Here is a 16,743-nt window from a genome sequence, read left to right on the forward strand (position 1 = left end):
AGACTCGAACCCACGCAGACAGAGGTGAGATGGCAGTGATCCATAATGGAGAGCGCTTTAGACCACTCTGCCACTCGGGGGCCCCCCTATGGGTCAGTGATTTATCCCAGAATTTTCCCCAACTAGTTATAATGGCTGCCATGTATAGCCTATCTTATGCTAAAAAAATGGTGTTAAACTTTCCTGTTCTGGTAAAGGTACATTGAGGATTTATTTAAATCTCATGAAATGAAATGGACTTTTTAAACTAAAATCAAGATGCCATTTGTAGAGGTCATTAAAGTTAGCCATCTCATTGACCAGTGTTTCAGGGTTGTACAACTTCAGTTACCCATGACAACTTATATTTGAAATCAGGGACATAATCAAAAGATTAATCATGGAATCTTAATTTGAATTAAGTTTATCCTCTAATAACTTAAGTGCTCCATTGACAACTATGTACAAAGACTAGTTCAAAAGGACTAAAACCCATATATTCTTGAATTAATTCTCTAACAGTAAATGAGGGTTCATCCCATTCTTTTACTGTGTCAAAACAATATAAGCAAATCATATACTTCAAAGTTTGTTAAAGTCACCTGACCTTCAGGCTGATGGAAATTTAAACTGTTGGATGCCTAACTTGTTGGAATATTCCAGTCATAAAATTTTACTCTTGATCAGACTCGACTGATTTAGGGAGTCCAGTAAATGTACAGAACTTTATCCAAGATTTTACTATGGTTTAAGTTGCATATTCTTCCGAGGAATTGCCTCTAGACATCGCATGGATGCACATATTATGGCCAGCAAATATTGATTGCTTCACATGGTCTTGAGTAAGGGACCAAGTCTACCATTATTCTGCTAAATGTTCTTCAGATGCTGGAATAGGTAGCAAATGAGCCTTGGGTATCTTCAGATTGTGTTTTCTTGAAGTGTGACAAGATCTATTGCATTTAAAAACCTGACCTTTTAAGTTTTGGCCAATAAACATTATTCAAGACCATGTGAATAGTCTAATTGACTTCTACATGACAAGCCAAGTTAGTTTCTTGAGCTAGAAAAAGAATTATTTCTTGTCAGTATGTCTTTGGAAGAACACTTTGATATGCCACTGACCACTAATCACCACTGGGTACCTCGAGTGGTCTCCATTTCATAACATACCCCATTTTTCACAAAATCACAAACTGGTACTTGTGCGGCTTTAAGTTGTCTATTAGCCTTCAGAAATAAGCAGGAGATTTCAGGATCTTTTTCCTGCTCGACAAAGAATGATTGGCTTTTGTCACCTATTAGAATAGGGAGCATGAGTAGTAAAAAGGATCACTATGATCAATATTTGTTGATTGATCAATATTAGGAGTGAAATTTGTAACTGCACAAGCAGGATATAAATTTGGGATTTCATTCTCAACAGAATCAACTCTTTGATCTGTTGTCAGTTACAGTTGGGTTAATTTTAAACTGTATCTCCAGCTAGCTCAATAGATAAAGAAGGCACTGCTCACACAGTCCTGGGTTGTGAGACTAATTCTGATTTTTAAAAATTGCAAAGTATAGATTAATATTAACAAAGCTGCACTCTGCTGCCTGAATATGAACACTTTCACTAGAAGAAGTCTTCTCGGACATTCAAAGTACCTGATAATAAAAGACTCAGAGAAGCACCTTTGCATCTTAATATTTGTATAAGGATATGTTTGACAACAAGTGATATAGAACCTTTCAACTTAAATGGTTCATATTTTTGATGCAGTGTAACCTGTCTTGAAAGACCACTGCCATGTCACCTATTAGAGATAAGCTTGACACCATAATTTCAATTGACCTGTTGTCACCATACGGTTGGGATACAGAATTTGAGCAGCAACCATTAGCAGTATTTGAACCTGTCTCTATGGATTTTGTACGTACAGTCCTGATGAAGAGTGCACCAATGTAATGTTTTCACAATTAGAATCACAACTATGAAAGATTCAATAACTTCAGTAAAGGCTCTGATATTGATGTAGGCAGCAATTAGTTTTCATAAATTATCAAATTCAGATGTCTTAGTGATGTAGACGCAGACGAAAAACTTGTAAATTGTGAGTATGAGAAATGCAGCTACGGTTGGTCACACTGCCTCACTGACATGACAGTGAACGAGTTCTCTCAAGATTTTAAAGCACATAAAAATTCTTCAGTGACAAATAATTACACTGCTATAACAATCGGACTTTACTCTTAAATTTTTCAACACATAATGTGTACCAAAAATGTAAAATGGTTAAAATTGCTTTTAAACGTAACATACGCTACATTGCTTAACAGTTAACAGGCAGGCCTATGCATATGGAGTTGAATAGATAACAGGTGTTCTATTTATAGCGCACTGCACTTTTTTAACTATGCTCTAAGAGTTAAAGGGTTAACCTAATCCTTTTGACAACATTAAAACCAAGCTTGTATGTAATGTGTGCTCTACCTGTTCTTATTTTTATAAATCTATATTGAATTTTTCTCTTTCTCTTTCTCTCTCTGTTTCTCTTTCTCTCTCTCTCTCTCTGCGTTTGCATTTCCCTTGACTCATTACATTTCCATTATTTCTTTCTGTTGGCAAAGCTTTGTTAATTCAAATTCCATTTCATTTGTGTTTTTAACTGTAATTCCTATAATTTCAAAACCAGGGACAGACTTGTTAATCCAACCCAACCACTATCATCCAAAATTTCATATCCCACCAAATACTGAACCAAAATGTTCTTTATCTAGACTCTTTCTTTGTCACTTATGAAAAGATCACCATGTCTGGCAAGCTTAAGCAACTCGTCCTTTTCCAAAGACTCTTCCTGAATAAGATTTTAGATTACAATCTGTAAACTTGTTGGCTTTACTAAATATTTTCAAATACATGTCAATGAAATTTAGATTGATCCTTGCAAGGGACAATGAAGATTTTGAAACAATGTCAATTTAAATTTCAAAGACAGTATTTATTGTTTTAAAGAAATTCAGTTCCAGGACAAGCCCTCAGTTTCTGTTACAACTCTGTTGTCTTAAACTAAGAAACAGAAAGAAGTGAAACAAAAAGATAATTTAAATTATTGAATAATTTATTTCCCTAAGTTACATCGTAAAATAGTTAAGAGAAACTAATTATTTCCATATCATGCAACCATATTTATACTTCTTGTTGATCAATACACAAATTCAGATCATGTACAAGTAATATTGACCTCCAGGTGGCAGGTCTGTTCTTAACCCTGCAAGGACTCGGCTAACGGGTTGATAACTTTAAAACTCTAGAGCCTCATACTATTACCATAGATATATACACATGGTGGCCTGTACTTACCCTTGGTCTTTTTTTCCCTAGATCATTACTTGGAAACTAGAAGGATATATATATATATATATATATATATATATATATATATGTGTGTGTGTGTATATAAAATCATATTTGTTGTAATATATGAGAATTACAATTTATGTGTATGTTTTTTAAAAATCACAATGAAAACACTTTGTGTACCATTTTTTTATTGCCACATATGTATGTGTAATACATTATACTTCAGTATATTCTCAATCTGGGAGTGCCCTCCAGTTGGCAATTTGTGGATGTGTATGGACTTGAACCTGATCTCCTTGCCATGGTACCTCGTCCAGTGGTAGCCGTCATGCTTCTGTATCCACTTACTGACAAGGTAATTTAAATTAGAATTTAATTCATGCAGGTAGTTATTATCTGATACAAGCAGTAATAACAGTCATCATTGATCTTTTTGGTTGATGAACATAAGTTTTGTAAAATTGATCAATACTGCATTGCTCAGCTCCATGCTGGAATATTTTCACTGAAAAAATTCATTGATACTTTGATAATAAAATTAGATTTACATGCAAAAGTCATGTGACCTATTGTATAAATATAGGAAAGGTTAAATGGTAGGAAAGGTGTAGTAAGCCATATGGCTCAAACTCCTAAAGTAGAGAACAACCTCTCTTGCAAGCCAGTTTTTCGCTTTAATCTGGTCATTTTCTATCATCTATTACTACCCAGAAAGCTTGCAAAATTTCTTAACCCAAGTTCAAGAAAGTTGCACTATAATTTTTCTTTCCTCTGTGAGAGCTCTTAGCCTTGAACACAAGGTCACTGGCGAAGTAAATGGATTAATGCCACATTCGAAACTTAAATCTTATATTTTGTTTTTTTTTTAGTCACAGGAATCAGCAATTGGAGAAGTGCAGGAGGGAAGTGACATATATTTCATTAAGCAGACGATAGGAAATGCTTGTGGAACAATAGCTATCGTGCATGCTCTTGCCAATAATAGAGACAAGATTCAGTTTGTTGGTGAGTTTTTTATGTTTGATATACTGTTTTGTATATCTTAAAACAATTTATCTTTAATTTGATTTTTCTCTTTGAGAAGTCATATCTTAATTATGCAAGATTTGGCTGTTAGCTGTGCTGGTTATGGAAAAGGAAAGCTTATAGGATTGCCTGTTGTCTGACATCCATGTTCTTATGCCTGTCATTCCATTAGCACAAGTTTGTTATCGTACTCCTCCTCAACTACTTTGATTGCCATGAAACATGACACACATTCGTCTCAAGGTGTAGTGGATCCTAAATCAAAATGGTTTGATCAGATGTCAATATAACCATTACAGCAGTCATCTTTAAAATCTTATTGCTACTCCTCCTAAATGGATGCTTGTATTAGCATGGGGTTTCTGCTTAAAGGTCACCTGCCACCTATATTTTACAAATGTGTGATATTACTATAGTTATAAACAAAACGCATTGGTTATGCATGCACACAATAAAAATGTTTAATTAGACTTAAAACTGCTTTATAAAAGGAAAAAATTATTTGGCAATCTCCGTAAACAATCGGTAGTTTCCGCGTGTCAAAACCGGATATGATGTTCATTTATCCCTTCTATTCAACCTAGCCATTCAAGTGCTTAATTTCCCCACGTAAATGTCTATGTGATATAGCGTACGACCGTGTTTTTGTACAACAAATATGGTGCACTGTGTTGCATGCGGATGTAACCAAAAGAGTGATGATGGGAAAAAGTGTTCTTTCTTTTTCCAAAAAACCATGTTTACCAGAAAAAAGTGTATTTAATCTGTGGGATCAAATGGGGAGGGATGGGAAAGTTGTATCATTTATGCCGGATTATAGTGAATTTGGCCCAAAGACAATTCGGCCTAACTTCAAATACACTTCAGCCAAACTTAACAATAGTTTGTACGTTCTTTTTCTTCAGCAAAAAAGTAGATGCTATGTAAGATAGGTTTTAGGTGGAAAAAAACTAAATTTAAACGAACTATTTTGATATTCTTTGAAAGAAAATAATCATACTTCGTAACGATCATACTTATGAGAGACAACACAAACTGACATATCTTGCTTGTTCAAATTAAAATATTTATATGCATTTTTTATGCTTACAAATATATGCATCTGCACAACAACATTCTCAATTTAAGTCTTCCGGTCAAATTATCAATAATCATTTATAAAACAAAAATACGTAACAGATAATATTCTACATAATACGTAAACATTTTGCTATGGGGTACATGAGATATTATACAAATATACTTAATTTTAGGCTTCACATTGTAACACAGCTGCATACAATACATACTAGATTACGCATGAGAGAGAGAGAGAGAGAGAGAATAATGTTGAGCATTTTGTCAGTATTTAGTTGCTGCAATATGGAGCTCTTATCAGTTAATTTTATTGTTTTTATTTTTCAAGTTGTGTTAGTGTTTGTGTCACGGTACAAAATAAATTGATAAACATACACTTGTTTGAAAATAATGTAAAATAAATTAACCTTGCATTGTTATCATATATTCCTTCTTTTTTCATCATGTGAAAATTATTTTAAAAAATATATATATCCATGAAATCCGTATATGTAGCGGATGCCGGCTGTGCATGCATCCTTAGCCCTTCAAACATCAGTTATGATTACATATGGCAAACAGATAGAAACCCGGGTGATAAACACAACTGCCATGAGCAATAAACTCATTGTTTAAACTTACCGACAGGATATCAGATACATAGGTTATTTTATTACAATGCAAACCAACCCCAGAAAATTGACTTTGTTATCTTTTTAGTGTGCTGATTTTTTTCATCTTTTTTTTTTATATATAAAGTCTGCTGACACAAGGAAGCCAGCATTGATTCTTTTTACCTGCATTAACGGGAATTTTCAAAATGAATTGAAACGATGGAACAGTTTTGAAAGCGACACAGTCTAGTGCGTCGTGCACACATACTGATATACGGCTGAACAGTAAATAAGTTTTCATTAGTTTCATCTAAAATATTCCCTATCCATAGTTTATAGTGTTTTATTTTTCAACAACAAGAAGCATGTACTTCGTCTTGCAGGGATAAATGTACGTCATTTCCAGTTGCGTCCTCTGTAGGTGGGAAATCATAACTAAGGGGAAGTAACAGCGTTGTATACTTCTGTTTCGAGTAATTAAATTATTATTTATTCTTTACACTTAATTTTTTTTTTTGTGCGAGTATAACTATTTTTAATCATGTAATGCAAATCTGATATAAATAGGAAAATGTTGGAGTATGGCCGGTGACCTTTAAAAAACCTTGTGAAGAAGTCTAGTTGGTCCTGAATGAAACTGGTGTCAGTCTGTCATCCAAAAATCTTGTTTTTGCTGCTTCTCCTGAAGGGAAGTGATATCAACATAGGTTTTTTAATTAAATGAAGCCAGTTGGCATGAACATCCAGTATGGCCATCACAGCTGAGGAGTCAATCACACAATCCCAGGAGGGTTAGACATCATTTTAGTTCTTCTAGTTCGGAGCTAGGTTCCCTCAAATCTAAACTGCCTTTGACTGTAAGTGATGGAACATGCATCGGTCATCAGTCACCAAACCAGGTACCAGTCTTCACAACATGCCAAATATACGTATAGCACCAGGGATAGGTTCGATCAAATATCCCTCTTCCACTACATTACCTAAATATCCAAACTTGGGTATGGAGCCTGCTTTTATGCATGCTCCTTAGATAGGAAATGGGACCCCTGTCCCCTTCTTTTCCCATAATACTTTTCATATTTAGAGCTTCCCCCTTTGGCCCCGAGTGGTCTAAAGTGCTCTCCATTACGGATCACAAAAATCTCACCTCTGTCTGCGTGGGTTAGAGTCTCGGATTCAGTCAATATGTGTATGTGAGAAAGCTTGCCAGTAGCTTCTCGTGTGTTGGTGGTTCTTTCTGGGGTTTTCTCGGGTTCTTTCTCCACCATTAATACTGGCCGCCATGTATAGCCTATCATGTGCTGAAAAGTGGCGTTAAACCCTTTTTTTTAAAACCCAACAACAACAGGTTCCCCCTTTAATATATTTTCCATTGCTACTATGCAGCTTATTACTTTTTTGTGTTAAAAAATCTCATATGTTCAGTCTCCCTCAGAGTAGAGAATCGTCGGTAACCAGATCTCCTGCTCTTTCCACATTCCTCAGTGATTGGGGAAATATCACAAAGGTTTTCCACAGCCCAAGACTGTGCTCAGTCGCATAGTTTGGTCTTTTCCTTGCAGACCTTCAGGATGCCTATTCACACATCCCAATCTTTCCTCCGCATGGGAAGCTTTGGTTGGACCAAGAGTCTTTCAGTTCATGATTTTGCTATTGGGAATCTTCACCTGAGTTATGGGAGTAGAAGCATCCTATCTCCAATCACTGGGAGATTCTCAACAAAATCAATGTCTATTCCATTGTTGGTCCACAGTAACTTGGGTTGGTCTTTTACCCAATTTTGAGAAGTCGAAACTTTGTCAGTCTCAGGACTTAATTGAAAATCTTGTTATTGCTTTCTCCTCCTGAAGATTAGTGTTAGGACTGGTTGGCCTGGTATCTGGATAATGTGACTGTGGGGGACATCATGTTACATGTCTGGGGCATGATGCCCTAGTGCTAGACATCACTATAAACTGCTACACTGTAGACACCATAGCGATATGACTGACAAATTGTTAAAGCTACGTTAATAAACCAAATTACACACACACACTCATAGTGATAAGGGTGTTTATGTTATCTTAATACATATCCAGTATTTAATGTTGCTCGATGTTGAACATTTTGTTTTATTTATGGCTCATAGCAATTCGGCAAGTCATTCAAAAGAAACAGAGTCCCTGATTTTATTGATACAACATCAGCACTCACAGTCGGCAGTAAATATAAGGGACAAATCCATGAACACGTTCAAGTCTCCAAATTGTGAATATCGAAAATGTCATTTAAATGAACCCAATATCTGATAATTATGATTGCCTTTGGCGACTTTAGTGACCAGTAGCAGCAACTTAGAAATTATAGAGCAAATATTAAAAGTTAGAAAACTTATAATTCTGGCAAATTTTCAGTAGTAATTCCTGCAAGAATTGACATTTTTGTGGCTATAAATATGCATTACAAATTAATTCCCATAAATAAACAACCCCATTTTATTCTTTGTCAATTATTTGAGCAATTTGTAGTTAGGTATAGGTTGTTTTTAAACAGTTGTTTCATTTTTGTTTGAAACTTTGCTTGTTAGCATGATCCATGCACATTCTGGAAGTTTAGTACAATGAAATCTTATTTTCATGAGTTTAAATTTTCATATATAAGTGCAGAAAATAAGGTTTTCGTGAATAGTGAAATCCATGTACTGGGGAAGGGATCTTGTTTCTTCCATGTAATGGTTATTGTTTAGTGGGTCTTTGAATTTATGATCAACTACAAAATCCAGGCACATTTGTACTCCTTTTAAAATAGTGACTTCACTGTAGTTCAAGTTGTTATAGTCCACAATATTTAAAAAGATTAATGTATTAAATGCCAGAATATCCAAACATGTTATGTTCTAGTGGTCACAAGCACAGATATAGTATTTACAGAAATTTAACTTATTGTCATTCTCGTTTATTTGTAATTTCTTGTCGTTTTCATTTATTTTACAGATGGAAAAAGTTTTAGCAAATTCCTTAATGATTCACTTAGCTTGACCCCAGAGGAGAGGGCCAGTCTGCTAGAAAATGATGAGGTACAATGTCTTTTGACAGTACAATAACCACCCACCCACTGTTTTCCCCACCCACCCTGTCCCAAATCTCAAAATTTCAATAGAATCACCCTGGTTTCTCCTCCATCCCAAGAAGCTTGTTAGCATGATTTCATTAAACAGTAAGTCATCTTTGGTTCTATTGTCTTGTTGTGGATAGATTCATTTTATACGACTTTTTGTAAGAATCATTTATTGGGAAATAATACTTTTTGATTTACAGTGATTCTGTAGTAAACACCCTTTTTCCACTTACAGTTGGTATTACTAATAATTGTAACAGTATATTCTTACTAAATATTAGTAGCAAAGTATGCATGTGCTTGGTCTTTTAGGTAAATGTTCAAAAGGAAGCAACTCAAATTTAGATCAGTGGTGGTAGTTATCTCCCTTGGAATGTGTTCCACTGAAGGTAATACATGACACCGTAATACAAAATGCTCTAAAATGAAATCACCACATCCATTCAGCAAATAGTGGTTCAGATGTTAATGTAAATTCTCTAGAAAGGAAATAAATTTTAGAATATTATAAAGATCATTTGGAGCAGTATGTTTGCAATAATTAAAAGGACAATGAATAGAATTTTACTGGAGTGCGGTCTTGTTCGATCTGGTCATATTGAAAGTAGTACAGTGCTACCTGTTTATCTCGACATACTCAGACCCAATGTAATATTGCTGACATAAGCAGCTGTCGAGATAAGTGATTGAGGTGGCTGCAAAAATATCAAAATTTAGCAGACAAGTGAAATTTTTCTGCAAGGGGTAATTTGTCATAGGTGCATAGGATTTACACCTTGAGAAAATAAACACTGGAAATTTTTATTAAATCAAGGCAAAAGACAAAACCAGTTTGACATACTCTTGTATATTGACAACTTATATTTGTGTTACCATTGTGTTATATGATCCATAATATGTACAGTACATGTACATGCACTTGAAAAATCCATGAATTTAGATATAGGTCACATGTTAGAAAACTCCTGTATCAGTCACATCCCATTAGAAAAAAAAAAATATATATATATATATATATATATTTTATATATGTAGTGTATAAACACCTCTATAAAAAATGGTAATTTTGTTTTATGTACTGTATGTGCATTGTCACCAGCAACACCTAGCTGTTTAGTTGTTTGCAGTATTTACATGGTATATGTACTTAAATTGTCCTTGATTTTGGGCAGCCGGAAAAAACTGATGTAATCTTCTTGCTGAGGCTACCAACAGAAAGAGGCTTCTGATAGGGAAATGAAAACCTGTCACCACGTTTTGAATTAGTAAAGCATAATTTGTATTTTTGATGACTTCGGTGGCTTGTTGACATAAGTGATGTTGATTCTGACACTTTCTCTTAAAAAGTTATTAATGCCAGTATTTCTAGTGGGTTTTTTGTTGGAACTAGTATACTCGACCTTTAGCAAGCATTTATCAAATTAAGGTATGTTTCAAGCAGTTATGAATTGGATTTAAATAATTAAAGATAACTTACATTTGGAAGCTTGGACTTTTAGGAGAAAAAAATGTGCAGTATTTCTTTACATTGCGTCCTTTTCATTTGGGAATTAAATCAGGTGAAGCACTGAAAAAGCATATCAAGCAGGAGTTTGGAAAATTCATTAGACAGCTTGATGGTTATACTAGTGATATGAAGTAGGTGATGTGTTAGGTACATTTATAACGTTTGAACATGCAATAAATGTTTAAAAAATTTCATGCTTACTGTTTAAAGTAAGCCAACTTCAAAATTTGACCTCGGTGTTATTAAAGCTAGAAGTTTTGTTTGTATTTCCTAACTTTAGCAGTTTGAGAGATTATACATTGTTGCCCCACAGACTATTGGTACATTTATAGCTTTTGAACATATGCAATAAATTTTACATGGTTTTCATGCATATTGTTTTAAGTAAGTTAACTTCAAAAATGATCTAATTGTTATTAAAGCAAGAAGTTTTGTTTGTATTTACTAAAGCACAGTTTGCAAGACGTTGGTGGTCCTGAGTGACTAACCTGAGTGATATAGTACTCTTCCATCACTGTTATTATGTACTCATCATGTCACTGCCTCAGCAGATGTGTTGTATGGCATGATCTAGTAAATGTTTTTACTTTTTGGATTTACTAAAGCACACAATAGAACCCATTCAGTTTGTTGCTGTGTAACATGATGTCACAGTATGTCTAATAAATGTAACAGTAAGTCAACACAAATCTTTTGTGCACGATTAACTCATTGATAAGATACGATTTTTCTTATATTATCAATATCCTTTTTATTTTCTTGCCATAAGACAGAATGCATTGTTTTATGTCTGTCTTTCTGTTACCTATTTCATTTCCAGACAATAAAATGAGTTGTGAATTGTCTAGTTACCATATGTTTTTGGGGTGAAAAAATATCTATTTATTTTTCAGGGTATGGGTGCAGCTCATGAAGACAGTGCCCAGGAAGGGCAAACACGGGTTAGTTTGTTAACTAGATTTGAGACAAGTTTTACTTCATTTGTGGAATATGTTAGATTATTTTTAGTAACAGCAAAAACAGGTTGACAGTTTGCCAGAGATAACTATTCCAGCTTTAAAATACGACACAATTTTAAATGAGGTTTTCTTACTCACATTGTTGCAAAGAGCATGGTGCATAGTATTTGTATTCTCCAGACAGAGCCATGAAAATTTGTTTATTTCTGTCTTCCTTTTTTAATGAAAAAAATCACAATCTAGCCAAAGAAATGGTATGAAAATTTTAATTTCCTATTTTAAAACTTGTTCACTCTACTGGAGTGAATATTCTGTTATTAGTGTTAATTTTATGAAAATTTATTTGAAATTTTTCCCTTATGACAGTATAATGATAAGTTTGAATTTGTATATATGTATAATGGAACTAAAGCTATGAAACATATCAGGGGAAGAAATGTTTCAACTTAAACATTCTTTCCCAGGGGGGCAAGAAAGAAATTATACAAAGACACAGACATAAAGAATAACCAAGTCATCTATTCAGACTGGCCACTTTTTCATATATCCCAATATAGCCGTAATAGTACAAGTCAAACCTTTATATTCAGGCCTCCTCTATAACTGACCAAAATTTGGGTCACATGAGTGTCTGGTTTGAGGAATGAATTCAATTATAGGTCAAATACCAGTGTAAAAATAGTTCAGAATATCTGCCAGCATGCTTAGCCCAGTGCTGTCCCTGACACTACCTGCATGCTTAGCCCAATGCAGTCTCTGACACTGTCTGCATGCTTAGCCCAAAACTGTGGCTTACACTACCAACATGCTTATCTGATTGACATTTTTTACACTACATGCTTACTCCGATAGTATCTGTGGCACTGCCTGAATACTTACTCCAATGCTGGCTTTGACACAACCCACATGATTATCCCTACCCCAATGCTGTCAGATATTCCTTTAGAGAACATTGTAAGGGGAAGTGCAATTTAAGTATATTTAGATGCTTCATTCATGATACCTTGTATGATGCTTAGATGTCATTAGTGAGACGGGAGCTCATATTGCATATGTATAATGTTACATTTTCAATCCTACCCATTTATGTCGACATCTTCAGGCCCAAGGAAATATTGTTGACATATGCCGATGTCGTGATAAGTGTTATGGGGAGGACGGGACTGGACAAAAATACAAGTTAAATTCGCCAGTAAGGGGTGACCTGTCTTCAGTAAGTAGCATTTACACTTTGAGAAAACAAACAATGGAAATTTTGAGTACATGAAGACAAAACCAGTGTGAAATACACTTGTATATTGACAAATTACATTTTGGTCACCTTTGTGTAATAAAATCAACAATAAATATTGCATCAGTCACATCCTGATATGAAAAACATTCACTACGATATTCAATGTCGGCATTGCACACGGTAGCATAGTTGTTATTTACATGCTTCAGGCACATGTACTTAAATTGTCCTAGATTTTGGTCAGTCTGTTCTCATCTTATTGAGACTACCAAGGGGATGGGGCTATTCACAGGGAAATGAAAACCTGTCAGCAAGTTGGTTTAAACAGTACAATGTATTTAGTTACAGAAGTCATCGTGAAAAGTACATAAAAGCGAACAAGAGATGTGCGATTGATTTGATTAATGAAGGCTAATATTGTATACATTGACACGTGCTAGATAAAGTTAAAAAGGAAACTTTCACAGCACAGTAAACTTGTTTTAATCACCGATCACTTTGGAAAATGCAAGAATCAGATTTCATTGCTTTTATTTAGGTCTCCACGAGAGGCCAACTTTATAGGACCAAACAAAAGCCTGTTGTTTTATCTGACCACGACATTAAAGCCTGGCGGCAAGATCAATTAATTGTTGAATAAAGTACAGGTTGGAACTGGCCACTTGCTGACATAAATGATTAGGCAAAAAAATTAAAACATGGCGGCAAGATCAACTAATTGTTGAACAAAGTATGGGTTGGAACTGGCAGCTGGTCGACATAAATGATTAGGCAAAAAAAAATTAAAACATGGCGTCAAGATCAACTAATTGTTGAACAAAGTATGGGTTGGAACTGGCAGCTTGTCGATATAAATGATTAGAAAACAAAGGATTTGTTCAAGCTGGGACCAAGGGCTTCTGTCAACATGTTTAATCTCGACATCGATATAAACATGACAGTTTTGGTAGTAATAGTAGACCAAGGGGCCAGGACTAAGCTTTTTTGTCGAAATAGGTGGCTTGGCGATATAAGTGGGTAGGACTGTATTATTTCATTACTCTTATTTCAGCTGATTGTTGAATAGTAATGCAACCATAATGTATGGAGTTTTGAAGTTCAAACTAACCAGTTATCTCCCTTTGACCAGTGTTTCATACACTATTTTCTATGTGCCTATTTTTCTCCACACAGGCTCCTGACAGAGATGAGCAAGTCAATACTCATTTTATTGCATTTATGTGCCAGAATGATGGACTGTATGAATTGGGTAAGTGGCTTAATTATTTTCAGTCTGCCCAACTATATTCCTATTAAAGGTTTTACAGAATATAGTTTGCAGTGTACATAGTGGCATATATTTGTTCAATTACAATCTGAAAATGCTGACCAAATTCATGAACTGTCTAAAAAGCATCTTTTCTGTAAGTGGTTAAACTTTGGTATCTCCTAACCAGCAACAGAACTAGCTTTCATGGTGGTATTAGCATTGCTAATGTGTGTGTGTTCAAGTTTTTAAAAGTCATATCTTCTACATCAGTTGATGTGTGCAACTGAAAATTTGGAATACCATAAATGCACAGATGGCGCTGGCTTTAACAAAGTTGTTGCCCAAACAATTGGCAACCTCAATATTTTTTTGCCAGTTCTCAAAAATTGTCGCCATTTTCATAATATCTGTTTATCTCAGCATTTTGAACCATCTTCAGGGCCAAGGTAATATTGTCGACATAAGCAGATGTTAAATAAGTACTTGGATGTAGGCTGAAAATTAATTGAAATTTCGCATACAGGTGAAATTTTTAAGAGATGACCTGTCATCAGTGACTAGGATTTATGTAGAGAATTTTTTAATAAAATTTTGATTAAATGAAGATATTAGTTTGAAATACACTTGTACATTGACAACTTACATTTGTGTGGTAGCCTCCACAATATGTTAAATAATATACATGCATATGAAAAATTCTAGTATTCGATCACATGTTAGAAAATTAATGTATTTGTCAAATCCAGTTAGAAAACACAACAAAAACATATGTATATAAAAAAACGGTATTCCTTTTTTGATCTGTATCCCATTGTCAACAAACTTGTTTCCTGAAACAGTTCACTCTGATATTTATTCTCCTCATAGCACGTGGCTATATAGTTATTTATATGCTATATGTACTTAAATTGGCCTAGATTTTGGTCACCAAGAGAAACTACCATGATACCAAGGTGATGAGGCTATTAATAGGGAAATGAAAACATAAACAAATTAAAACATTTAACATTCTTGCAAGATGTCCCACCTTCATTTAACTTGACAGACAGATATATGTTGTTTCAAAATATTGGAACTTTAATTTGGTTTTTAAACTGCCATTAGTAGCAATCGTAAGCATGAATGTTTTTGTTTCAAATAGGAAACCAGTTTGTTGTCAACTTTCTTTGATCAAAGGTCTTTGGCTTGCTTTGGTGAAGGTTCATGTGTTATTGAAGGTGCCGCTAAAGCCGTTCTTTGAATGATCCAAACAATCCCCGTTTGTAATTATGTGGCAACATCAAGTACTTGTAACACATTGACAGTACCAGAATATTTTTTTCCTTTCCTTATTATATATACAGAACGATCAATGCTTCAGAGGTAATCAGTTTTCTTTGAAGTTTCAGCAAAACTATTTTTTTCTGGTACATTTTTCAAAATGGAAAAAAATTACCATCGTCTGGTCGATTGTTGTCATTCCGTTCTGCCTTCAGAGGTTTTTGGTTGTAGCTAGTCTGGTGGCATGGCTATTTGGGTTATATTACAGCACAGAGTACTAAGGCCTGACATCAGCATAAGTGGATTATGATATAACAGTGCCGTGTTTGAGTGGTTTGTCAATATCAACAAAGGATTTGTTTATGTAACAATAGATTCCAGTGCAATTTTATATCCAAGTTTGCAGTTTCCTGTCATGGTGCCTTTGAATTTTTCAACTCCATTATAAGTCACATGATCAACATTTGCCGCTGATGAAGCAAGTGTGATTGTAAAGTGTCAAATTTTGAATTACAGAAAATTTTAAAGTTGAATGCATTGAGCATTAAAGTCTTATCGCATTTAAGCCTGAAAAGTCTTTGTGAAGGGTCACTTTGACCTTTCTTCATTCAACCCACCCACCCACCCCATGTCAGTGTAAACTTCAAAGGGACAGCATTCCGACCCAGTGAAATTGACCGCAGTATCTTAACACGGTCCTTAGAAAGTAAACACTTGAGCTACCAACCCTAACCGCTTGATAGGAACCTATGTCCACTTATCATATTTTCAAAGGGAAATTGTCAGTCACTGTCGTACACAGATTATGAGCTGTCTAAACATGATGAAAGGAATTATTTCTTTGGGAAAGATTAGGGACCACCGCCTACGATTGGGCAGACTAAATATGGGCATACACTTTAGAGCAATCTGATTTTAAAGTGATGACCTTAGTCGAAATTCTTTAGTCTGGAAATTTTCTAGAAGAGGAAACTTAGTCAACTCCAAGTAGGCATAAAGATGGTGGTGCTTTCCTCGTGAAACAAGAAAGGGACCAGGTGGTCGTCATGTAAAAAGAAAGGCATGTTTAATGCTAGGACACAAAAATCCTGAAAGAAACATCGATAAGGTACGCAATTTTAGTTTCACGTAATATTCTATTATTTGATTGTTTGTTTTATGCAAATGTGTTTGCTGTGACTAGGTTTCCATATTATGTATCGTTTATTCAATTCATGGAAATGTCTTGATGCTAGAATTGTTATGCAATTTATTTTATTCAATTTCATGGAAAGTGTTGTTGCTAGAATTGTTATGCCATTTACCTTTTAATTATACAGTTATTAGTTCATTAGTAGAATTGATTGCATGCAACCCAAATGTTCGCATGTGTAGGATTTCATAGGGTTATATGAAATAACTTCCTTTGTAGTTAGGA

The 16,743-nt window shown here is 34.7% G+C and overlaps 1 protein-coding gene across 1 annotated transcript in view; it reads left to right on the top strand.

The window, feature by feature from the left end:
• The window catches only part of LOC149798442 (ubiquitin carboxyl-terminal hydrolase isozyme L3-like), a 100,396-nt gene that overhangs the window by 3,730 nt on the left and 79,923 nt on the right, over positions 1-16,743 (top strand). The window contains exons 3-7 of the mRNA XM_089963633.1: positions 3,552-3,680; positions 4,195-4,330; positions 8,994-9,076; positions 11,518-11,565; positions 13,991-14,066. Coding sequence (XP_089819759.1) covers positions 3,552-3,680; positions 4,195-4,330; positions 8,994-9,076; positions 11,518-11,565; positions 13,991-14,066 — 472 coding nt within the window. The remainder of the gene's footprint in view (positions 1-3,551; positions 3,681-4,194; positions 4,331-8,993; positions 9,077-11,517; positions 11,566-13,990; positions 14,067-16,743) is intronic.

This window comes from Sinohyriopsis cumingii, chromosome 6 (genome assembly GCF_028554795.1).
Source record: "Sinohyriopsis cumingii isolate HCF-2022 chromosome 6, ASM2855479v2, whole genome shotgun sequence".
Lineage (NCBI taxonomy): Eukaryota > Metazoa > Mollusca > Bivalvia > Unionida > Unionidae > Sinohyriopsis > Sinohyriopsis cumingii.